Raw genomic sequence first — 25276 nt, 5'->3', positions numbered from 1 at the left:
AAACAGTTGAACTGTTTACTGAATCTGGTGAGGCTAAAAAACCAGTTCAGTGCTATTTCCACTAAAACACAAGCAAAACAACAATACCCTAAGGGAAGTCATGGATTTTAAAGAAAATGAAGCCCATGAGTATTTATTCAAATGTATAAGAAAACTTTAGATTTATTCTTTCTTCAGATCATCAAAGTGCTGTGGAAATATCTTGTCCCAACCAACTGAACATCAAAAGGACTCATGCTGAAAAAATCCACTTCAACGCTTAGCAAAATGAGATTACCTGAACAGCGTACTACATTGAAGTCTAAGCAAATGTACTGGATTCTAGCCTATTTCTAAGAATAGATTTTAGGAAAACAAGTTAGGAGTCCTTAAGGAAGCAAACCAGCTAACTGTGAGCACATATTTTTCTGGGCAAAGCTAGGCCAGGAGCCTACTTCACATCTCTTTCTCAATTCTTCCATAACCTTGAAGCCAGACCAGCCAACAGAAAATCCATGGTGAACTATGTGGTGTGACTTGAAGGGTCCTGGCTTGACCCCAAAGTATCTCTTCTTATGACACCTGAGTCCTAAAACTAGCGAACTTTATGCTAGTGTCTGTCAGAAGCTGCCTCTTCAAATACACCAAGGCCTCTGATGAAGACATTACCCTCAAACTGTGGTATAGATGAATTTACTTGGGCAATTTCCTTTCTAACAGTAAAAAATAAACAGAGGGCACATATATCCTAGGAATTGAAAGGGACACCAAAAGAAGAGAAAATGGAGAGAAGTGGTGCAAAGAGATGCTCCCCAAATTTGCCTGATTTTCCCACAGACAGAGCCATGGCTGCCCAGTTTTTGCACAAGGCATGAGGTTAGACAAGGGGTAGAGAGTGCCCCTATGGAGGAATTTACAGAGCTATCTGCTCACTGAAGTGATCGTCCCATTGACCTTGGACTATGCTGGACCATGTGGGTTGACCCAGAGGTACAGACAGACCCAGAGGTACAGACAGAATGTAGCTTTCTTCCCATGGAATCTTCTAGGTCTTAAACTCAGCCCATCATCCCACTCTTCATGAAGCAGGTGCCTTTTTGAGCACTTACTGTATGCTGCTATGCTGTATGACTAGAGCTACAGCAGGGAGCAAAACAGAGAACAATTCCTGTCCTCATGGACACAGAGACCTCACTGTGCTGTGACTTCCCAGTGGTTCCCTATGTTCCCCTCCTTTCCTTCATGTTTACCACTGTGAATTTCTGAGACTCTCCTAGCTCATAGCAGGCATTCCACAAATATGCATCTGTTTAAATAAATGGATGCCCAAGATAAGGCAGAAGTTTCCCTGGTTCAAGCTAATCCCTTGCATATACTAGTGAATTACTCCATCATCAGGTTTTGTTATTTTCTCTTTTCAATACATCATTTCATTATTAGTAGCTTCTTTCTGCCTCAGGATTTTCGGTGAAGAAGTGTGCACCAGTTTACAACATAATCTCCTAGAGGACAGTAATCTTTGCATAGCACCTGAATTGCACTACATTTAAGGCATTCCAACTGCCCCTGCACAATGATCCAGAATTGTCTCCCTACCGAGGACTGTGAGCTGCCTGACCACGCAATGTCTTTTCTTGGTCTTCCTGTCTTGAGCAAGGCAGACATAGTCTCCTTGGTCCTGCAAGGATGCATTCTTAAGCTCCATGATCAAAATGTCATTTGTGCTATTAGAGAATATAGTGGCATTCAATTTCCAAAGAGTATCCAAGTTCTTGCAAACAGGTGTGGGCAACTCTCCCACGTGGACTGGCAGAGGCTGTGGACCAAGCTTGTACCACGTGAGGTTCTCAAACGTAGATTTGTCTGCAGTACACCACAAAGACACGCTCTCCTGCTCAGTGGGCTGCAAGTCAGGTTGCAAAGTAATTTCAGGACCCCCTAAAATGTAAAGACCATAGTTACTGAATGGTGATTTAACTTGGTACAGCTCACTATCATCTTGCTGCTTTCAGACTATTACAAAGTACCAAAAGAAATGAAGCTCTATCAGTTCCAGGTGATGTACTACAACTTGACAAACAAACTAGACAATTCAGGTTCCAAAATATCTTATTTGGCTAAAACATATTACTTGAAAATGTAAATGAATTCCTCAGATATTTACCACATCTCCACTGTGAACTCTACGCAATGTTTAATATTTTAAAAATCCAAAGCAAAATCTATAATCCTAACAGAATTTTAAAAATTAGGTCTTCATTAACACTAACACTCAATGATATGAAAGCTACATTTATGCCAATGAATTAGCCCTGACTATAACATTCCATTCAGCACAATCAGCTAAAGCTTATCCATCAAACTAAGATGCACAGGCAGAATCAGCAGCATTGGGAGGGCACTGCTCCTATGTCATTCTGATTGCCTCCAGAAAGCCCACCCTTATCAAATGCTCCACAGCAAGCCCACCAATATGTACTGAAGCTCAATAAGCCATGCACTGTGCCAGACTCTGAAGACGGAGATGTAAATAACGACACAGAGCTTGTGGTTTAAAGCATCTGTGAAACCATTCTCTCTGCAGTGAAGTTAGAAGCACTGACTTAAGCCCAGGAGATATCTGAGGAGTTTTAATTTATGAATGAAAGCATCAATGATCAATCCAAATCCTCTTTCCTAAATGCCATGCCACTCACATGAATGGCAAAAACAACAGGAATTACACAGCTTAGTACCCACTGTGTGAGTGATCCAACCCAACCCTCCAGAGAAGAGTACTTACTGGTCACGTGGAAGGAGATCACCCTCTCTCCTCTCCCGACTTTGTTGACCGCTTCACATTTGTACAAAGCTGACACATTTGCCGCTTGGATAACAAGGGTACTTACAGTCTGTGGGGGAAAAACAACTCTCAGGCCATAAACAATGCAGCTTGTTTGTGCACAAGTACTCAGTCCAGCAGTCTCCACAATCACTCCAACCTGCCTATGCCATTCCCACTTCCGCAGTGATTGGACACTTTCGAATTTATGCAATTACAGGTTGAGTATCCCTTATTCAAAATGCTTGGGACCAAAAGTATTTTGGATTTTGGAATTTTCTGGATTTTGGAATATTTGCATTGTATACTTACCAGTTGAGCATCTCTAATCTGAAAATCCAAAATGCTCCAACAAGCATTTCCTTTGAGCATCAGGTCGGCACTCAAAAAGTTCAGAATTTGAAGCATTTTGGATTTGGGGTTTTCAGGTTTGGGATACTTACTCAATTTGTATAATGATGCTGCTGTGGAGCTTACACATTATATAAAAAGGGCTTTGGAAACCATGAAACTATTGATGTGTTTCAATATATGATACACATTTTTTCATTCTCATGTTTATAAAATCAAAATCACCCTACACAGATGCATACATTTAATGTCATAGACCTTTTATTTTTCTCTAATAAGCTATTAATAAGTTAATGGTATGGCTAAAAGTCTATGGTGTTTTCAAAGTGACTTAATATGCTATTATTTTATCACCTAGACTATTTGATTATTAATCTCCAATATGCCTCACATATTATTGTAGCATCCTTCCATTAAAGAGAGATTTTCAAATTTTAAAACTTCAAACTCACTTTGTTTTTTCCTTCAATTAGAGCAAATTGATTTTTACTGACTTCAATTTTATTTCCTCCCTGGAAGTCCTCCACACTTCTCCATTCTTCACAAGGGTATGGGTTTGTCACTGAGACAGCTTGGCTATAAGAAAGAGATAACAGAGCATATTATGATTTAATTTTTCTTTACTTCTAGTCAAGAGTAAGGAAAAGATTCAGACTTTGGTTATTCTGTTCTTAGAAATAACTTCCAATGCAGCCTACCATGGTACAAGACTTGGCGCCAATTAAAAATAGGCATTGACTATGAAGGAAAAGGTTCTAGGTAGATTCATTCAGGATACGGGAGGGAAGCAGCTATTCTGGGAACAAACCTCATTCATAAATTGGATTGACAAGACAATTCAAGTTAATTTAGTTCAAAGGAAGGCAAGGAAACTTAGAAACCACTGGGCTCCTTAAAGTAATTTCTCTGGGACCATGGTCTCCGTGAAGGAAATGATCAGCAGCTGAGGAAGAAGCTCGTAGTGGCCATTTCAAAAACAACAACAGGAAGTGGACTGCTTAGGGTGGTGGTGGGTTGGCTGCTGCTGTTGTGTTTTTCCCTAAGGATGTCTGGACTTGTGTCAGAGCATGATAAGCTGGGCCTGAGACCCTGAGGACTGGGGCTGGGTCTATCACTGCCTCTCATCTATCAGCATTTCCTCTGAGAGATGGATCTTCACACAGACAAGAAGGAGTGATGTGATATTCACCAGTTGATTGGTATTGGGAAAAAAAACAAAGACTGGCAATTAGCAAACTGAGCAAATGGCCTGTGTTTGGAGAAGTGTACCTCAGGGATAGCCTAACAAGGCTGAGGTTAGCTAATCCCAAAGTAGGATACTCCAAGCAAAGACTTCCCTTAAAATGTAAGACACAGAGAAAGATGGATGGAGATTCAGGCTACCTCTTGAGAGAAAACTTTCTTCTGTTTAGGCTTCTCCATTTAGGATGGAGTCATATCATAGCTCAGCTGTAAGAAATGCAAGACTGGCAGGAAAGCAAAGAGTGTGTGGTCTTACTCACCTGGGCTCGTTGGGGCACTCTTCCTCCAACTGCCAATACCAGTGGATGTGATGCGGGGGAGGAATGGCATAGACCGTACACGTCAGTGTTTGAGTGGTGCCATACTGGTAGGAATCCACAGGAGAGATCAGAGATTTCTCACCAATCTGGGGTGGGACTGAAGATAGGAAAAACAACTTTTGAATTGTCAATCAGCTTTGAAGAATGGGAAATAGAGGATTTCAGCAACTAAAGCTGACTTTCTTTAAGCATATGATTTTGCTTCCACTTTCTTTTTTGAAGAACACTTAGATGTGGAAACAAGAGACCTGAGTTCTAGTGATACTCATAAAAATAACAACTAGCCAGGCATGGGGGCTCATGCCTATAATCTCAGTATTTTGGGAGGCCAAGGTATGTGGATCACTTAAGCCCAGGAGATCAAGACCAGCCTAGGCCACATGGTGAGACCCCATCTCTACCAAAAAAAAAAAAAAAAAAAAAAAAAGAAATTGAATAAAATAACAAAATAAAATAAAATAAAAATGGCAATAAGCTAATAAACTAACAAGTTGAATGACTTTATGCAAGTGTTGAAATCCTGTGCCTCTCATCTGCATTACAGAGATAGTTCTCTCTGTCCTCTCAAGTTCACAAGATCAAGGAAAGGCTACAGAAAATAGCTGAAATAGCACAGTAAATACATTTACTATGTGCCAAGCATTGTTTGAAGTGCTTTGCATGAATTCATTCACTTAATCCTCACAACCACTATTACTATCCTCAGCTTTATACATGAGAAAAAATGAAACACAGAAGAAAATGACTTGCCCAAGGTCACTCAGTTAACGAACGGCAAAACCTGGAACAAACCTAGACGCTCTGACTTCTGAACCCAAACACGTAAACCACCTCATGTTAAAGGAAGGCGTAAATCTTTAGAGAATGCATTACTGCCACCACCATCTGAGTCTTTCATTCCCTCTCCCTCTTCCTTCCTCCCTCCCTCTCCACTCCCTTTCCCTCTTCCCCTTTCTTCCTTCTCCCTTCTCTCACTTCCTTCTTTCTTCTCTCCCTTTTTCCTTTCTTTCTTTTTTGACTCCAAAGTCAAAACTATTTCCTTATTACTGTCAACTTAAAGCCTCAGGTTATGCTTTCAAGACGTGACTTCTTTTTTATGTTTATTTCACATAGCAGAGTATATGCTAAAGTGAATAAAATATTTAGTGGCTTCATGAACTGATGAAATGGGCTATTTGCTGTCCATGTTTTGTTTTTATTTCCCGTTCATTTTCTCCTCCCATCCTACTTATACACTTTCCAGTTTCTCCTCTCCCCAGTCCCCTACACCTATGCTGCTTCTGAACAACCTCTGTGGAACCTGTTATCTTGTTTGTTTGTTTTTTTGAGATGGAGTTTTGCTCTTGTCGCCCAGGCTGGAGTACAATCTTGGCTCACTGCAACCTCCACCTCCTGGGTTCAAGTGATTCTCCTGCCTCAGCCTCCCAAGTAGCTGGGATTACAGGCGCCCACCATCACGCCTGGCTAATTTTTGCATTTTTAGTAGAGATGGGATTTCATCATGTTGGCCAGGCTGATCTTGAACTTCTGACCTCAGGTGATCCATCCACCTTGGCCTCCCAAAGTGCTGGGATTACGAATGTGAACCACCGCGCCCAACCTATCTTTAAAATATTCCCTGAAAAAAAAAATAATGTCAAGTTCAGCGGCCTACAGAAGAGTATCAGGACACATAGGGAAGCACCTTAATGTCATGGGAAAATATCCTGAAGTTTTAATATGCCATACCAGAAGGGGGAACAAAGAATTACAACAGAGAAGCATTTCTCAAACTGTTTGGAGTGAGAGATAAATGAATTTGTTCAGGGGAAAAATGATGCTCCAGTCAAATAGGTTTGTTAAACCTTGAATACGCTATGTCTCTCCCCCCTGGAGAATACCAATATACATTAGTATATAAAAGGTTCTGAGAAGTCCCTGCAATAAAGAAACCTGTTACAAATCTACACATCACCTTAGCACCTCTCACACTCACTTGACCATGGCACCCTTCTCACCACTCCATTCCAAATACTTATTTGTACCTTTCAGTTTCAGAAAACAAAGTTCAAATCATCTTTAAATCAAAAACGTACTATTTTTCCTTTACAGACTCAAAATCAGATCCTGAACTCCTGTCAAAAAGGAAAAAAAAGCTCCCAACCAAGCCAACAATGTCAACTTCAAAAGCCTTCAGAGTTGGAATCTGCCTGTACCTCACTGATACATCAACTGCAATATCAAACTAGAAGCTTTGCACAAAATCTAAGGAGAAGGGTCTTACACATCTGTGTGCCAGGTGGGCAATTCCATGAGAGGGGAACACTGTAGTATAACTTAACTTGACAACGGTCCCTGTGGGCATTATTTTTTCACAACATTTGAACTATCGAGGGTATCACTACTTTAATCTTGCATTTGACCACCACGAAGCTCATTTACATGGCCTCTTAAACAAACATGGCCAGAGCACACAGTCCTACATTTCACTTCAGCTTCACCACCCCAAATGATTTTTGTACATAGGCCCAGCCATGACGTGAGTGAAGCAGCTGGAGGCAGAGGAATGGTGGCTTGGCTGATTAGGAAGACAATGTATCATAATAAATCTTGGGCAGAGAGGAAAATTGAATGGACTCACCATACACAACCAGAGAGACCACGTGACTCTGCTTCTCCTTTGAAATGGGATTGGTAAGGATGACAGTGTAATTTCCTGTGTCTCTTTCGCTCACTTCCATAATCGTCAGTACATGCCCCACTTTAACTGTGTGATTGGACTCAAGGGGTATTCCATTTTTATACCTATGAAAAAGAATTCTCAGGAATTAGTACAGTCGAAGGATTTGCTCTCACATGAAATGATGCTTTGTGCTTATTTCCAGTAGTTACCATTTTATTTCTGGGGGTGGGTAACCAAGGTACTTCACAGGGATTCTGACGCGCTCCCCCACTGTGGCTTCCACCAGAGATTCCATGCCACTTCCAAAAGCAACAAAAGGTTTTTCTGCAAGAAAATTTTTTTTTAAATGTTAGCTTATTGTAAATGGTCATTTGGTTTAGTTTTTCATTTCAAATGAAACATCAAAAACATTGAGGGTCTGACTAGCTGCAGTTCCAAGATTCCATGTACTACCTTTCAGTGGGTCACATTTCAGCTTCTCCCACCCCTCCCGTGTTTCTCCCACACCTCCTGTGCTTGCATTTGCTTTTCTCTCCCCACTAGTGCACTCCCACAAGCCTAGTGATTGCTCAAGTCTCAACTCAAACACTTATTCCTCTGTGCAGCTTTCTCTAAGTCCCCCAGGGATGCTTGGGTGCTCCTTCTCCTCTGCTCCCAAGACACACTCCACACACCTCTTCCACCATGTGTTAATAGGCCCCAGGACTCAGTCCTCAGACCTCCTCTTTATTTACACCTTCCTCTAGCCTCAAGTTTACAGTATCATTCACATACCTCCTAAATATGTGTCTTCTGCCCTGACTCCTCTGGGTTCCAGGTTGATATATTAAACATTTCCACTTGGATGTTTAATAGGCATCTCCAGAGAAACATATCTAACACTGTTTCCCTAAATTTCACTGCCTCCTCGATCTTTGCCATCTCAGTAAATACCACCACCATTTACTCTGTTGCTCATGCTTCCACTCTTTTTCCCTTATACTCCACAACCAATGAATTGATCAGCAGACCCGGTTGACTCTACCTTTGAAATATATCCAGAAGCAGATCACTTCTCACTATCTCTACCTCAACTACCCTTGTCCAAGCCACTCCTCAACTCTCACCTGGATAAATGTAATTAGCCTCAACTGACCTCCTTGTTTCTCCCCCTATTTCCCTGAAGTATCTTGGAGAACAAGAGTACTTCTATAAAAACATAAGCCAGAGCACGTCTCTCTCTGTGTATTTTGGCAAGTGCATCTTGGCAAGTGAAATAATTTAAATAAATTTAGGACACTTAGTGATTTCTATTTTGTTCATTCAGAAGAAACTTTCAAGTTCTTGCTAGGGATGCCATATGACCTAGAGGTCAAGAGCATAGCTTTGTAGTCAGGAACTTGAGTTCCAATCTCAACTACTAAGATGAGATGAGCTAATAAAGTAAAGGCTCACTAAATCATACTTGTTGTAGTTGTTGCCACTTTTATGATTACAACTCAAATAAATAGTATTATCTAAGGTATTTTTAAAATTTCACTTTATTGATGCATTCTCATGATGTAAAATCCAAAATCCTTTCCAAGGCTTATAAGTAGGATGCCACACAAATTACCATGTAAACTCAGACATTTATGTAAATGAAAGAGAATAAACACAAAATTAAGGTGATTTACTCAAAGCCAGTTCAATTTAATTCCAGTTCAATTACAGTTGACCCTTAAACAACACAAATTTGAACTGCATGAGTCCACTTATAAGCAGATTTTCTTCCACCTCTGCCACCCGAGACAGCAAAACCACCCCCTTCTCTTCCCACTTTTCCTCAGCCTTCTCAATGTGAAGACAAGGATGGAGACTTTTATGATGATCCACTTACACTTAATGAGCAGTAAATATATTTTCTCTTCCTTATGATCTTCTTAATAACATTTTCTTTTCTCTAGCTTTATTATAAGAATACGGTATATAATACATATAACATATGAAATATGTGTTAATTGACTGTTTATGTAGCAGTAAGGCTTCCAGTCAACAGTAGGTCATTATTTACATTTTGTGGAAGTCAAAAGTTATACCTTGTTTTTTTCTTTTTTTTGAGAAGGCGTTTTGCTCTTGTTGCCTAGGCTGGGGTGCAATGGCATGATCTCGGCTCACTGCAACCTCCGCCTCCTGGGTTCAAGCAATTCTTCTGCCTCAGCCTCCTGAGTAGCTGGGATTATAAGCTCCCACCACCACGTCAGGCTAATTTTTGGATTTTTAGTAGAGATGGGGTTTCACCATTTTGACCAGGCTGGTTTCGAACTCCTGACCTCAGGTGATCCACCCACGTCCACCTCCCAGAGTGCTGGGATTACAGGCATGAGCCACCACACCAGGCCTATACATGGAATTTTGACTGCAGAGGGAGGGTCAGTTCCCCTAACCCCTGAATTGTTCGCAGGTCCAACTATATATTGCTAAATGTTTCCCCAGTTTGCAAAGCTCACGCTTATTCAGGTAGGCCTCTCAGCCTTACAATAAAACAAAAATTTAAAAACTACCCTAGCTAATACTATTTATCATAGTAACAATCCTAATAGCAGCAACAACTATAATAAGTAATACTAAGTGAGCTCTTACTATATATCAGCACATCTCATCTTTAAAGTTGAGATTTGAACCCAAGTTCCTGACTACAAAGCTATGCTCTTGACCTCTAGGTCATGTGGCCTCCCTAACAAGAAGAACTAGGAAGTATCTTCTGAATGAACAAACTAGGAATCACTAAGTGACCTAAATTTATTTAAACTATCTCACTTGTCAAGGCACAGAATTATTTCTAAGGAGACCACAACTTACCATGGACCCTGACAAATGTGCTGTTCTTCTTGGTCATCAGCCCACTGGACGCTGCACAGGTGTACAATCCTTGGTCACCCCGGGTTACACCATCTATAGTTAAGGTGCTCAAAAATTTCTTCATCTCACTCCCAGACTGGGTTTTTAGATCTCGGATTACAAGTTTCTTATGCTGATGCTGAAAAAAGAGTTGACTGAACGTCCAAAGCACAGCATATAACATTACCCAATAACTTCTAGTAACACAGAGAATTAAATCTTGGCCTTTGGTAAACATTATTTAATGCTAATAACAGGGACACCAGAACTTTTAACCTCATGCAGCCAACGATGTATTTGGTTTCAGGAGAAATAAATGGAACCAACTGAATTAGGGTTTTTCAAACCTCACATGGCGAAAATGAGATGGATATAAACTGCAGAAACACAAGTAAATGTGACCACTGTTTAAGGAGCAGTGTATCTCATGCCACCTCTTAAAGAGAAATTCCCTTAAAAGGAATGTAGATCAAAAACTTTGGAGAAAAGAGAAATGACATAATGTAGAAAGATGTAATCATCTAGAGAAAACTAATATTCATAGACTGACTGTTGCAGAACAGGACAAAATTCCTGATATTTCACCTTTTTGTGGGTGCTATCTGTTCTGCAATTCCCTTAACTTGTGTGTGTGTGTGTGTGTGTGTGTGTGTGTGTGTGTGTTTTAAGGTTTTTAAATTTTATCTGGCCAAAGAGGCCCCTATCTCTCAAGCAAACTTCATTGGGGCTTATTATCTAAGTATTTGGAGGTCTGGCTTTGAATCATTAGTGTTACCTTTGAAGAAGGGTATTCCCAGTTGAAGTCAATCCCCACATTTAGTTCAGTTCTTGCTGTACAATTTAAGACAAGCTTCTCTCCAACAGATAGTTCAACTCCATGAGACGGATTCAGAACCACATCATAAATCCTATACCCTAGAGCAAGTAAATTGAAAAAACAGAACATGAGAGAGAAAATAAGCCTGTAACTTTGCACAAATTTATTTATTTATTTTTATTTATTTTTTATTTTTTTTGTGAGACAGAGTCTTGCTCTGTCGCCCAGGCTGGAGTGCAGTGGCCGGATCTTAGCTCACTGTAAGCTCTGCCTCCCGGGTTTACGCCATTCTCCGGCCTCAGCCTCCCGCGTAGCTGGGACTACAGGTGCCCGCTACCTCGCCTGGCTAGTTTTTTGTATTTTTTAGTAGAGACGGGGTTTCACCGTGTTAGCCAGGATGGTCTCGATCTCCTGACCTCGTGATCCGCCCATCTCGGCCTCCCAAAGTGCTGGGATTACAGGCTTGAGCCACCGCGCCCAGCCGACAAATTTATTTTCTAAAGTAATACAACTTTAAAACGCGCCACACTGTTTTTCCCTGCAGGCCTCACCAATATTTGGTAGCTCCAAGGAAAATGGCCAACGGAGATTTACAAAGCACTACCTTCACAGATCTCAAAGATGTTGTAACCCAGTGGATAGAAAAGTAGTAAACTTTCAGAGGTCAGTAGCCCTAAGCCAGTAGGGCCAGCTTTAGCAAACTGCTGAAGTTTCCATAAAATAGGTATAATTGAAATAATTGATAGCAAGCAATGCTCTGAACATTGAATTTTTCATAAAATGAGTTCCAGTAATACCATTCATTTTCATCCTTTTTTTAAAAAAAAATTCTTTTTCATCCTTGATCTTGGCAAGAAAAGAGACAACCTCAATTGCACATGGGTTTATTTGGTAGAGAAGAGCGGATGAATTGCCCAACACCATATCCTGAGTTCCTATACTTTTCAATATCCTTCTTCACTGTACATCATTATCTCCAAGATCTTAATACAAGGAGTTACTCTCTACTATCTGTTATTAATGATATGGAAAGGAACTTTCCTCTTACCTACAACCACGACTATGTACATAATAGACTGGTAACTTTCATCATTAATTTTTGCTTCACAGAAGACCATGCCAGCATAGCTGATCATATAGCTGGGAATAGTAAAGCCCTTCTTGCTGTCCCAGGAAATTCTGTTACCATCAGGAACAAATCTCTTTTCTGGGTACCTCTGGGTAATAAAAAGAAATACCAAATATTTAATCCAGTACCAAAAATGAGAGCCATGTACAATGATCACTGAAGAATTCATCTTATTTTTAAGAATACTAATTAGTTTTATTCAGTGTATTTCACCCTTCGTAAAGGATCCTGAAAACTCATTGTGAATATTATAAACAGGCTACCCATCTTACTATTAGCTTAAAAATATAAAAACTTAAGAGACTATTGGAGGAGATGCAACTTACTGCACAAAGTGACACGTTGAGATTTGAAATGGACCCGAGACATGGAATCACCACAGTTTTGTTTTTGTTCTCAGTAATGTACACGACTCCATGTTGGTCACTAACAGAAGCAATAAATGGAGATCTGTAATCTAGAAGAAAATTTAGTTTTATTAATGAGTTAATGGTATTTACTAGAAAAGTTGGTCATTTTTCAGGTTCCTAAACTCTAACCAGACAAGTGAATGACTGGAAGTGACACCTCACACAAGCAAAGACATCCATAGCTTATTCTATTGATAGACATCTGGCTCCAAGACATCTGGCTCCACACTTGGATGGGTGTGTGTGTGTGTGTGCGCGCACATGCATGTGTATGTATTTGTGTGTATAAAAATTTTGAAAAAAACTCCCAGTTGAGATTGACTCCTTTCACAAGGTTTATTGACAAGTAGAATATATTTTTATAGATTTCACATTTTAAAAGATTAATCATATTTTTTTCAAAAAGAAGGATAATATTTACTTTAAAATTTAAAGTTAAATCTATACACTTTACCAACAAGTTTTACTGATGTTTAAAATACTCACGTGCTCTCTCTTTAGGTAAATAATGTAAATTCCATGAAAATAAATGAATGGATCCCAAAGGATCTTTAGATTAACAGGAAACAACTAACATTTTTGAATTTGGTTATTCAAGAGGACCTTTTATGGGAGCATTTTAAGATTCTGAAGACTAGGGATATGATTCTTTCTAAAATCATGTTTAATTGTTTTTGCATTTAGTTTAACATTTAGCAGTCATTGATATCTTCAGTGACAAACATTTGAAAAGCTACCATTCCAAAGACTGAGAAGAAAACTGAACAGATTCTGACCGGATTCAGTGGCTCACGCCTGGAATTCCAGCACTTTGGGAAGCTGAGACGGGCGGATCACTTGAGGTCAGGAGTTTGAGACCAGCCTGGCCAGCATGGCAAAACCCCATCTCTACTAAAAATACAAAAAACTAGCAGGGCATGGTGGCATGCGCCTGTAGTCTCAGCTATTTTGGAGTCTGAGGCAGAAGATTCGTTTGAACCTGGGGGGCAGAAGTTGCAGTGAGCTGAGATAGCACCACTGCACTTCAGCCTGGGCAACAAGAGCAAAATCCTTCTCAAAAAAAAAAGATTTCACGGCCATTCATTACTCATACAATGTTAATATGCTGTTGGAAACCTAGTCCATTCCCCAGAGATAGAGATGATGTGGTGTGGAGTCATGCTTGAAGTCTCAGAGAGATAACATTTCACGTTGCTATGCCCAACACATGTGATCAAGCATTTTCAGAGCGCTTCATAATAGTCAAAGTGAAGAAAGAGTTAATTAAACCACAGGGGACAAAGGCAACTAATTCCCTGCAACAGCAGAAGTTTGATTTCCTTCCCAGCTGGAAAGCACAGAAAAGCAGCCAATCTAGCCCACCACATGCCATAGTCATTATCTTATGAGGCCAGGGCTCACTTCCTGGCTCCATCCATTGCTGAAGAGAATGGGGTCAGAAGATTAGGGAAGTAAGGTGGGGACCAGAGGGGACATTAAACACCTATCCATAGAGAATACTTCAGTGTTTCCTTTCCCATTGTTTAACTTCGTGGCCAAAATCTTGGACAGCCCAACTCCTAGAACTTTAGGCTTAGACAGGAAGCAGAGTTTAATGGTATACCCAAAGACAGGCAGTATACCAATAAACAGTGCTAGGGATTGCCACTTCTTAATGTTGCCTACCTTTCATCCACATGCTAGGAAATATTACATAACTCGCTTACAGAGCAAGCCTTTGGAAGCTAAATTAACCCTTTGATGTAAGACTAAACCTGTTTAGTAAATCAATTCTATTTTGGTATCTCAAAAAAAGGAAATAAACAAAAGAAACCCAAACAACCACTCAGCCTCTCAAATAAAATATTTACTCAAACTCATGAAATGAATTTTCACATGTCTCCAAGTTTCCTGACTTAGGAAGAAGTAAATAATGAGATATTATGGGGGAGGTTCATCTTGTAGGATTTCTAGACAGGCTGAAAGCAGGAAATCCTTGCAATCTTCTGACCGAGCTACATCTCTCAAGACTGCCAGGTCAAAAGGAGCCAGAAATTCTCCAAGATGTGAGACTCGTCTCTTTCAAATCCTGTGGAGGGAAGGAGGAGGGCACAGAATTCTATCTTGGACAATGCTTACTCTGGGCAAAGATATTTCTCAAACGTCATGAATCCAGTGGCACAGCTTATTTTGATATGGTCTCCACTTTTTCATTGCACTGACCATATTACACTACTGAAATGTAAGCAGAGATATGCAGGTGTGTTTCCCAAAGCTGATGAAATTATTGCCTTGTAAAAGCTGCTTTTGAGAAAAAAGTCTAAGTCATCTTCACCTGTCTCAAATACTCTGGGATGTAAAGAGGCATATACATAAATACATAAAATGCCTGTTTATCTTCACTGAAAAGAAAAATATTTGGTACATGCAAACAAACTACGATGCAACCCTTACATTCCTCAAATTTATATCATAGGGATCTCATTAGTTAAGTCAGATTTTCACAGAAAAAATAAGGTAGTGTAAGATTTTTGAAACACAAAAGAATGCATAACTCATTATAAATGCTGAATATATGTGATATTTATTTTATACTATATGGACGTTAAGTCAGCCTTCATAATATCAATCCCAAATTGCACATCCTAGAAAGATACAGCATATCATGCAAGATCTCAGACCAAACAAGCAAAGGAAAGAAACATTGTCCTGAAAAGAGTCTGAAGCAATGTCTTTATTTGCACGTGAGTATGGGAATTATTTTCTATGAAGTATTAGTAAGAAAAAAGTTCCTGTGTGCAAAAAACTCCAGAGTCCTTGGCAAAAATGCTTTCCTATGCATTCTTGGGAAAATCTCCTACTCTGCTGTAGATAACTTATCTCTCCACAGAAATTTCTCCATAATTCACCCCCAAATCTTCCTCGATTTCAAGAGTTTTCAGTTTTCTTCTCAAACATAAGAAGACTTTTTATAAGTCTCAGTGGCCAATAGTGAACACAGATTTACCTTAGAAACAAAGATCAGACCCAAACTAATTGGGCAAAAGTGAGATAACACAGCCCAAGCTCCAGAATCAATCAGTCTTATTTCTCAGAGGAAGCCTCAGGAGAGAAGAATTTTGTGTATTCCTCTTGGCAAACAGCCTTTAGAGCAAGCCCTTTGTTGTACTCAATTCTTGTTTGAGCCTATTGTCTTTTATAACTGGTAAAGAGATGTGGGAAATGAATTTTATTTCACCACTTACCTTGAACATAGACATAAATGACCGAGGCCAAGTCAGTTTCCCGGTAGAAGCACTTGTAGGCTCCAGTGTCATTTCCGATCACTTTTGGAATTGTGAGTGTCTTACAGAAGAGGCCATCGCTGCACTCAGTCACCTCCACCCTTTGCTCACTACCACTCTGATTATTGGGCCAAAGCCAGTCCAATTCCCTCTGTCCCCTGAAAAATTAATTTCAGGGAGGTATTAATATGAAGTGCCAGAGTGTAAGGCTATTTCTAAGAAAAGAGAAAATTTGGTTTTGAAACTTAAATAAACTCTTCAACAGACACAGTCAAAGTCTTCTACCAGCCAGGCATGGTGGCTCATGCCTGTAATCCCAGCACTTTGGGGGGCTGAGGCAGGCGGATCACCTGAGGCCAGGAGTTCGAGACCAGGCTGACAACATGGTAAAACCCTGCCTCTACTAAAAATACAAAAACGAGCCAGGTGTGGTGTCGCATGCCTGTAATCCCAGCTACTCAGGAGGCTGAGGCATGAGAATTGATTGAACCTGGGAGGTGGAGGTTGCAGTGAGCCAAAATCACGTCACTGCATTCCAGCCTGGGCAACAGGGCAACCCTGTCTCATAAAAAAAAAAAAAAAAGAAGTCTTCTACCAACAAGTCGGATTGACATATGATAAAAAGTTATAAAGTCAGCTTCAGAAGTCACTTTTGGCATTCCTGAGTTTTCCACTAATTAATGCATTCTTTCATTCAACAAATATTTGTTAAGCATCTACTACGTGCCAAACTTGTTAAGGACTAGAGAAAGAACAGTGAACAAATCAGACAAAACTCAATGCCTTTATGGAACCTCAGTCTAACTGGAGAAAACAGGCAATTAAAAAGTAAGTAAAATTTATTGTATAAAAGATGGTGTTTAGTACTATGAAGAAAAATATAGAAGATGCAAAGAAAAGGGGAAAGAATTTTGCAGGAGGTGGTCTTGATAAAGCCAGCCATAGGAACATCACGAAGAGCAGTATTACAGGAGCAAACATAGCACATGGAAAGGCCCTGGAGCAGGTGCATATCTGGAGTATTAAGGGAACAGCCAGGAAGCCAGGCCAGCCAGGTGAGAGTGGGCAAAGTGGAGTAAGAAGTGAGGTTAGGAAGGAAGGCGGTGGAAGTAACAGTCCCTCAGGACCTTGTCAGGGCCTCGCATTAAAACATAGATGGCTTGTACTGCAGCATTTCTCTGCAAGGCCCCAGGGAAGATAAGAAGATAGTCAACATCAAGAAGAATGTATTATTGGCCCTTCATTCAAAGAATTTAAAATTTCCAGGAAGTTGCAGCTAAATCAATGAAGTTACTTTTAACACACTCCATGGTTTTTTTCAGAACATAAGAAATGTTTATGCAGAGTTTTAAAAAGACAGCGTGGGATCCTTGGGGATTTCAAATAGCCTTTGTTATCAAGGGTTGGTAAAAGGAAAATCTAACGGGAAATGTGTCTTGAACGAATAAAGCTAGAGAAACAGCACCTGCTACTGTATTTTTTCCCAAGCGCTGGGTATTGGTAAGGGACTAGGGTATTCTTTATACTGCAGTCTAAAATAGATGTATGTCATTTGGTTTAATGCTTAGTATTCAACAAGCATGAAGCAATGGCGATAAGCTACCCAAGGTCCTTTGTGGATCCCCAGCACTCTTCCAGGAGGGAAACATCACCTCCTCTTTTCACAGTCTCTACCAAAAACACACAGGTCCTAAGAAACCTCCATGCCTTTCATGTGTCATCACTATGTTAAACCCAAGGGTCTTCTATCTTTCATCCTGGGGTAAGGGCTGAAAGGCAAAATGTAAAGGCCTCTTCCTCTTGACAAGGAAGTCTATTCCTCCAGTTATCAAAAATCAATAGCATGACTTCTTGCTAGCAAATGGGGAAAGATGTATTCCAGAATATCAAGGCAGAGCCCGAACTCCATTATTTATGCAGATCATGCACTCAGTAATATTACCCACTAGATATTAAATTGCTATTAAATATTACTGCCTAAATATTAAAATTAGTGTAATAAATTTATTATAAAGCAAAGTTTTTGGAAAGGGAAAATAAGATGTTCAAGAGTCATACTGAGCATAATAAATATAGTCCCCAATTTTTTCAACTCTGTTCCTTAAATGTATGCCCTCAACTTCATTTATTCATTCACAGTTATTGAGTGTATGTCCAGTATATGCCAGATGGCCGTACTGGTTATTGGAATGTGGGCGTGTGTGTGTATTCATGTGCATGTGTGTCTGTGTGTATGCATGTTAGCAGAGAATAGTATAAAAACACCAGCAAAATGGTACAGAATTTTTGAGAGAAAATTCTTCTCATTTTTCATTATTACATCAGTTCTTAGAAACCTCACCACTTATGAACAATTACTACAAGCTCTATTACAATTCTACTCTACTGGAAATTATTTCCACTCAATAAACAATCAGTTACTTAACACAAGAAATCTAGATCTAGAATGAATCCTTACCTGCAAGTAATTTGAAGAGTTGTATTAGCCTTAATTGTAAGTATGTCTTTTTGTATGCTGAGCCTGGGCAGATCAAGAGAAACACTAGGCAAACCTAGAAACAAATTAAATAAATGAATGTAGTTGCCACTGAGTTAGACCTAATAGGAAACACCTTCCATAAACAATGCATACTCTATACTTTAAAAGGCCTCTTCAGCAATTCATTGTATAAAACTGGGAATTTACTTTTCACCATTCTCAGTAAAAGTTCACAAGCTGTGTCATAACAGGAAGAATGGGCAGATGGTCATAAACCAACACAACAGTTCTGCAATTCATGGAGCTAGGGTGGAGTTCCTGTTTTCCTGCATTGCCAACTTCAAGGTCTTACAAAAGGATATGGGACATTGAAACCAAATGAACCTTCATCTGATGATCTCACTCCCTTGGGAAAGGACCCACTGACATTTCTTATAAAACATAGGATATACACATTTGACTAAATTGCTGATTAATGAATCCCACTTAGAGGGATTTCTATATAGTTCATCTATGTACCCTGAAGGGAGTGAGAGAAGCTATGACCTTGTCTCATTTTCCTTTATCGATTTTCTAGTGTGCTTCCTCTGGTAACCAAACTGCCACAGCTGAAATAATGGCTCAATAAAGATCGTACATTAAAAGCATGGGAGAGAAATTGAGGAAGAGAAAACATTCCCCAATTCCACACATACATGCATATTAATATACTTTTATGTATGTGTGGAATTTTCCCAATTTCACACATACATGGAAATTAATATACTTTTCTCTCTACTGTAATTCATTAGCATTACTCTTTTTTAAAAAAGCATATGAATTTTTTGGTGAAAAATTTTCCCAATTTCACACATACGTGCAAACTAATGTACTTTTCTCTCTATTGTAATTCATTAGCATTACCCTTTTTTAAAAAAGCATATGCAATTTTTTAAGTGTAATGCTAATGAATTGCAATTGGGAGATCTGAACTTATTCATCAAAGCCCTGAACTCATCCTGACATCAAGCTTCAGACATAAGAAACTTGTCTTTACCTAAAAGGGATAAGAACCAGAAAAGTACCACAGCATAGATTCCTCACCACGGGTCACTCTACAGCAAGATAATTGAATTCTCTGTCAACTAAATGTGAAGAGCTATGAGGTGTTGAAAAAGCATGAGAGAAAGAAAAATTGTCCACTATGCTAGAGTCTTAACAAATATCAAGACTTAGAAAATACCAGCTTTAAAAAAGTAATTGATGCTGGGCAGGCACCCAAGCTTTCTAAGTCATATCAACTAAGAAAAAATGACTCCCTAGGCCTAAACTGGCATTGACCTTGCTGGGCAAACAAGAGAGTATGAACAAATAGGAGGAAGTATGAGACGGTATAAATAGAGAGAGTATAAGTAAATATCCAGTGCAAACATCAAATGCATTGAATCTGAGAACCCCAATGTGAACAAATGCAGGCAAAATGAATAAGTGACTGCACATGTTCTCACACACTGCACAGATGTGCAAAATAAGTTACTGACATAACTGGTCCATATCATGGTCTTTAAAACAATAATGTGGTTTTAAAATAACTGGAAACTAAGTTATATCAATATATCTCAGAAATTAACTGGCATTGGTACTGACTTATGTTTAGGGCAGTTTTGTTCTTAAGACTTTAGACTGTGTCAGAATATCCCTTGGTCTACAAATCTGCATTTTAACAAGCATTTCAAGTTACCCTAGCACAGATGGTCCATGGGCCACTCTTGGACTGCTGCTGGTCTTGGTGGTCATGTTTAATTAATTTGCACAGTACTTTGTGTGTGGAAGGGGGGTTGTATTTATGTTTTAAATAGAGAACGGGATCTCGCTATGTTGCTGAAGCACTCCTTGAACTCCTGGGCTCAAGCCATCCTCCTGCCTCTGCCTCCCTAAGCACTGGGATTACAGGAATGAGCCACTGCACCCAGCCTGCACAGTACTTTTTAATATGAAAGAAATGACTGCCCCCAAAACAGGCAAACAAAAAACCAAAGTGTTTAAAAGCAAAATGAAACCATCCCACTTTGTCTAAGAAAAGGAAAATGAAAACAATTCATTTGGATAACACAGATTTCAAACTTGACTGGGAAACACTAGGCTGAGAAAGATGCTGAAAACGTGATGTACAATTCACACTACAATCCAAATGAGAAAGAATCCATTATTTGGGCACATTCTTGTGAGAAAAAAAATGGCAGTAAAAATAACTCAATAAGCTGTGCCTACTCGGCTACCAAAATGAGAAACTCTTGAAGATCCCTCATCATTTATTGCCACAGATCACATTCTAGACACACTTTCCTATGTAACAAATATTTAAAAAAAGAAAAGGTATGTCCTTCATTCATAGGAAGCTGAGACAATGCCATACTACTCTAGAGACAAGTCTACGACAAAAAATCTATTCAACAAGGCTCTCGATAACTTCACATTCATATTTGTAGACCAACAGTTTTTTTTGTTTTGTTTTGTTTTGGTTTTGTTTTTTGGTTTTGGGGGTTTTTTGCTCCATTTAACTTCATTCATTTCATTGGCAAGCTTGAGCTGGACTCTTCAGAAAGTTCTAAAGAAATAACTGTAAGAGGTACATATGCTACTACTCAATAAAAAGCCCTTCTATGTTCAAATCCCATAACCAATATTAATTAATTTGTGCACTGTTACCCTTCCAGCTCAAAGACGGGAAGGAAAAACAACAGTGCCTCTGTCTCTAGAATTTGATGGCACCAATTACAGCCCAATCCAATTAAGCAAGTAATGCACTCCAAAAGGGCAAGTTCACCATTATATTCAGGACGACCCGACTGCCGACTGCCGTTACTACTGTGCTAGGAAACACCCCAGGCTTAAAAGCAACTAACTTATTTGTGGAATACAGAGCAACCACGTGTTCCAGACCTTCATTCTCTTTCCATAAAGGGGGAGAGAGAGGGCTTGTCAGGGACAAATGAATGTCCATGGTGGACTGGCCCCGTTGAACCAAGGCATTATAAAGAAAATTCAATAACCATGGACAGATGATCTTGGTACTGTATGTGGGTGTGAGTGTCTTTTAAGACATGTGATTCTTGTCTTAGGAAGTAAGAAATTTTTTTCCCTGAATTATTAGACTTCTTTTTTTCTTTCTCTGATCCTTTCCCCTTTCTCACCCTGGAAAGGGTGGAAATCTGGACATCAGCAAACTGGCTGCGGGAAAGAAATATTATCTAAGAGGTGGGGAGAGAAAGGGAAGTGAGGAAGAAAAGACAGACAGCTATTGCCTCAAGAACGTGTGTTCCTAATTGAAGGAGACGGAAATTTTAGGTGGCAGGGAGAGGAAGGAATGGCACTAAAGCTAGGTACCAAGTACCACAGGAAAGGTTTTCGGAGCCTGAACTTCTGACTATGCGCTTACTCCAAGGACCACAGCGCTTTGGAAGATGTGCAATGCTTTACGCAGGACAGTTTGCTGTTACTTGGAGACCCTTAGGGAAGCTGTCACAGCCCCCAGGACAAGTCCCTATTCCCCTCCTTCTCTCTGCAAGGAGAGCGGCGTCCTGCACCAAAGAAGGAAAAAAGGTTTCTCTCCTCTCCAGACCCCACTTCACACAGTGGGTGTGCAAATGCCGGGTCGCGGTTCCACTCGCAAAGAGGCAGAACCGAGTGTATGGTGCGATCCGGGAGACCTGGCTTGAGATTCCTGCAAGATTTCCTTCCCTAGGCCCGGACTAGGATGTTGCGCGCAGCCAGACAACTTTTCACCGGCTATTCTCGCCTGCGGAGGCACCTCCTGCCCGCCAGCCCCGGGCACCTTCCCACCCCTGCCTGCCAAGAGCCTGAGGGTGTGTCGGCATCTCAGGACACGCTCCAGCCGAGGTCCCTGTCGCAGACCAGAGTCCCGGAAAAGGAACCAGGCTAGAGCACAGGAGACCACAGACTCGCTGGGTAATCGGGCCAGTCTCTGAGCCTCAGTTTCCCTACTGGTCAATGAAAGATCGCAAAGTGTCAAGTCCCCTCCAACTCTCCAGCTCTACGATTCTGAGTTAGATCGGGCTTTCAGGTTCTCTCCGCCCTCACCCGACCTGTCCGCCTTCCTCCTCGGGAGTGGGCTCCTTACCCACAGAGGCGGCCCGGGTCTCCACGCAGAGCCACAGGGCGACGGCCAGCAGCACCTTGCTCGCCATCCTGCACCTCGAGCCGGGCAAAATGCCCAGAACTCTGGAGCCAGTTCTTTCTCCCAGCGCCTGTCTGGAGAAGTAGGCGCGGAGGGAACCCGCGCCCCCGCGCAGCGCAGGACCGTTGAGCGCACACGGCTCGGGAGCCCGGGCGCCGACCGCGGCTGCAGGGGCGTCTGCGGATGCCAGTAGGAGAGGATATCCCGGCTGCCAGACTGGCTTTCTGCGGCGCGCAAGTGATGCCCGGCGCAGGCAGAGGAAACGCAGTGACCACACACCGCCTGCTCTCCCGGGGTCCCGGGACTCAGTGCGGGGTGGGAGCTGGGGCCGAAACTCTAGAGCGCGGGGGCGGGGCCGTGCTGGGAGGGGCCGGGGCGGAGGAGGGGCTCTGCCATGCGGCCAGCCCCTCCCCTCACCCGGGTTCGCAGCGGCGATCTAGAGCTCCCCAAGCTTGTTTACGTCTCCCCATTTCCCCACACGCACGGACTGCGCCAGGCCTCAAGTCGCCCAGGAGAGAACATCCCGGAGCAACAATTTTGTTTCTGGTGTAAATAAAAAGTAGTCGGTAACGGGCGCTGAGCCACTCCAAGGCTTAATCGCTTGCGGGTCCCCGAAATTTGGGAAGCATCACCAGGAGCGCAGCGAGAGGCACCGCGCCCTCACCAGGCGCGTCAAAATGCAGGACCCTCTTCGCCATCGCGCGCGTCTAAAGTGGCCGAGAATCTGCAGCAGTTTGGAGCCACAATTGCTTGGTATAAATGCTGTTTGAGCCTTGGCTTTTTTCCCTTTAAATTCTATTTATTTATTTGAGACAAGGTCTCATTATGTTGCCCAGGCTGGTCTCCAACGCCTGGACTCAGTCCATCCTCATGCCTCAGTCTCCCAAAATCCTGGGATTACAGGCATGAGCCACCCTGCCCAGCCTTCACTTTATAATATACATTGGAGATTCATTCTACATCAACCTTAAAAGCTCCATCTTTTATTTATTTATTTATTTATTTATTTATTTATTTATTTATTTATTTATTTTTAAAGAGGCAGAGTCTCACTATGTTGCCCAAGCTGGCTGCGAACAAAGCTCATCTTTCCATCTTTTCAATGTTGGCATGGTGCTCTACTGTATAGATGTACTCATATTTATCTGGGAGGTATTTATTTGGGGAGGGGAGAGAATCTTTAAAGAAACTCCTCTCTTCCTGCTAGTAAACTTAGCAAATAAAATAGGATGGACTCTGGCAGAGTTGGATAAAGCGGTGGGAGATGGAACCTGGTAAGGAGAGGGCAGTTTTTCTCCATCTCCATCACCAAACAATTCCCTATCACCCTTATTTACAATTCATGACACTTCCTCTTCCATGTCTCATTTAAGAAGATAGCGTCTCCTCTGAATGCAAACCAGAACCTGCAGGCCGGTGGTAATAGCCCCCTTTAGAAGTCTTGGAGGAAATGATGCGTCTTTGATGGCCGCAAGACCAGAATTTGGCAGAGTCTCAACGAAATCAGTCTACCACTTTCCCTCCCACCCAGCACTTAGAAGTGCCTTAGGTTCACACACACACACACAAAAGGCAAAGTCTGTTAAAAAAAAAAAGAAGAAGAAAAGAAAAGAAAAGAAAAAAGAAAGAAAAGTCTGTTCCATGTGCAGCACCCTCTCATTAGTCAGCATTGCAAAGGAGTGACTTTTGTGAGTTAACCCAACAGTACGGTAACCACCTAGCAAAGTGCCCCAAATGTGTTGAGTGTTCCACAGATGCTATTCAGATGCTACAGCAGAGTAGTAGCTAACCGTGCAGACTCTGGGGCCACTGCCTGGATTTTATTCCCAGATCTACCACTTACTATCTGTGTGGTCTTTACCGATTTACTAGTAACTTATCTATGAAACACACAAAAAAATTATAATAGTACCTTTTTCACAGGGTTCTTACAATAATTAAAGGAGTTACTGCATGTAAGGCACTTGGAATAGGCCCCAACACGGCTAGTAAGCACAAGATCTTGGACATAGTAAGTACCAGATACACATTAAGAAACATTCTGCAAAGGTCAGTTATACTACAATGCATGGGCTTCTTCATGCTGCTGAGATCTAAACTGCAAAGAAGGCTCATTCATTCAACAGTTTTTGAGCACCTACTATATGTTAGGCTCTGAACCAGGAACTGGGGTTATGATGGTGAAAATAATGGCAAGATGAGCTTAAGTGAGGAATCATTGTAACAGCCTCATCCAAGACAAATTTAATTTAATCTTTAAGCACTTATTGTCTCCAGCTACTTTTCTGGGCTTGTACATACAGAATATACATTGTTCATATTCAAAGCACACTGCATAAATTACTCTCCATGATCTCCAAATTTGTTTACATTACCAACAGTATTTTGGACTCCATGTCTTAACAAGTTATATGAAGATTGGTCAAAAGTTAATAACTGTGGAAGTTGAACAGTGGGTACTTAAAGATTCATTTGACTGTTTTCTCTTCTTTTGTGTGTTTGAAAGTTTCCATGATTTAAAAAAAAAAAAAATCAATTTTAAATGACTGTAATCAAAGCGATGCCCAGGCCAATATAACACTAATTTTCCATTGTCTTTTCCTTGATATGGTGAAAATAAGGATTTGGAATGTCCTTGAGCATTATCTTTTAATCATTTCAGTCAGAGGCTTCATCATTTGTCAATGAAAATAATAATTCTTACCTACCAGGACTGTTATGAGACTCAAATGAGATCATCTCATGAAAGTGCTCCATAAACTGTAAA

At 40.8% G+C, this 25276-nt stretch overlaps 1 protein-coding gene across 1 annotated transcript in view; it reads right to left on the bottom strand.

Annotated features, from left to right (window-relative positions):
- The window catches only part of KDR (kinase insert domain receptor), a 47345-nt gene extending 24532 nt beyond the window's left edge, over positions 1–22813 (bottom strand). The window contains exons 1-13 of the mRNA XM_010362876.2: positions 22453–22813; positions 18312–18405; positions 15815–16011; positions 12507–12637; positions 12100–12268; positions 11010–11149; positions 10196–10373; positions 7585–7699; positions 7334–7497; positions 4654–4810; positions 3604–3727; positions 2762–2870; positions 1576–1917 (exon numbers count right to left, since the gene is read on the bottom strand). Of these exons, the coding sequence (XP_010361178.1) occupies positions 1576–1917; positions 2762–2870; positions 3604–3727; positions 4654–4810; positions 7334–7497; positions 7585–7699; positions 10196–10373; positions 11010–11149; positions 12100–12268; positions 12507–12637; positions 15815–16011; positions 18312–18405; positions 22453–22519 (1987 nt within the window). The 5' untranslated portion in view covers positions 22520–22813. The remainder of the gene's footprint in view (positions 1–1575; positions 1918–2761; positions 2871–3603; positions 3728–4653; positions 4811–7333; positions 7498–7584; positions 7700–10195; positions 10374–11009; positions 11150–12099; positions 12269–12506; positions 12638–15814; positions 16012–18311; positions 18406–22452) is intronic.
- Between the last annotated feature and the right edge of the window lie 2463 nt (positions 22814–25276).

Source organism: Rhinopithecus roxellana, chromosome 2 (assembly GCF_007565055.1).
Source record: "Rhinopithecus roxellana isolate Shanxi Qingling chromosome 2, ASM756505v1, whole genome shotgun sequence".
Lineage (NCBI taxonomy): Eukaryota > Metazoa > Chordata > Mammalia > Primates > Cercopithecidae > Rhinopithecus > Rhinopithecus roxellana.
This window is presented reverse-complemented; position numbering and strand designations above follow the sequence as displayed.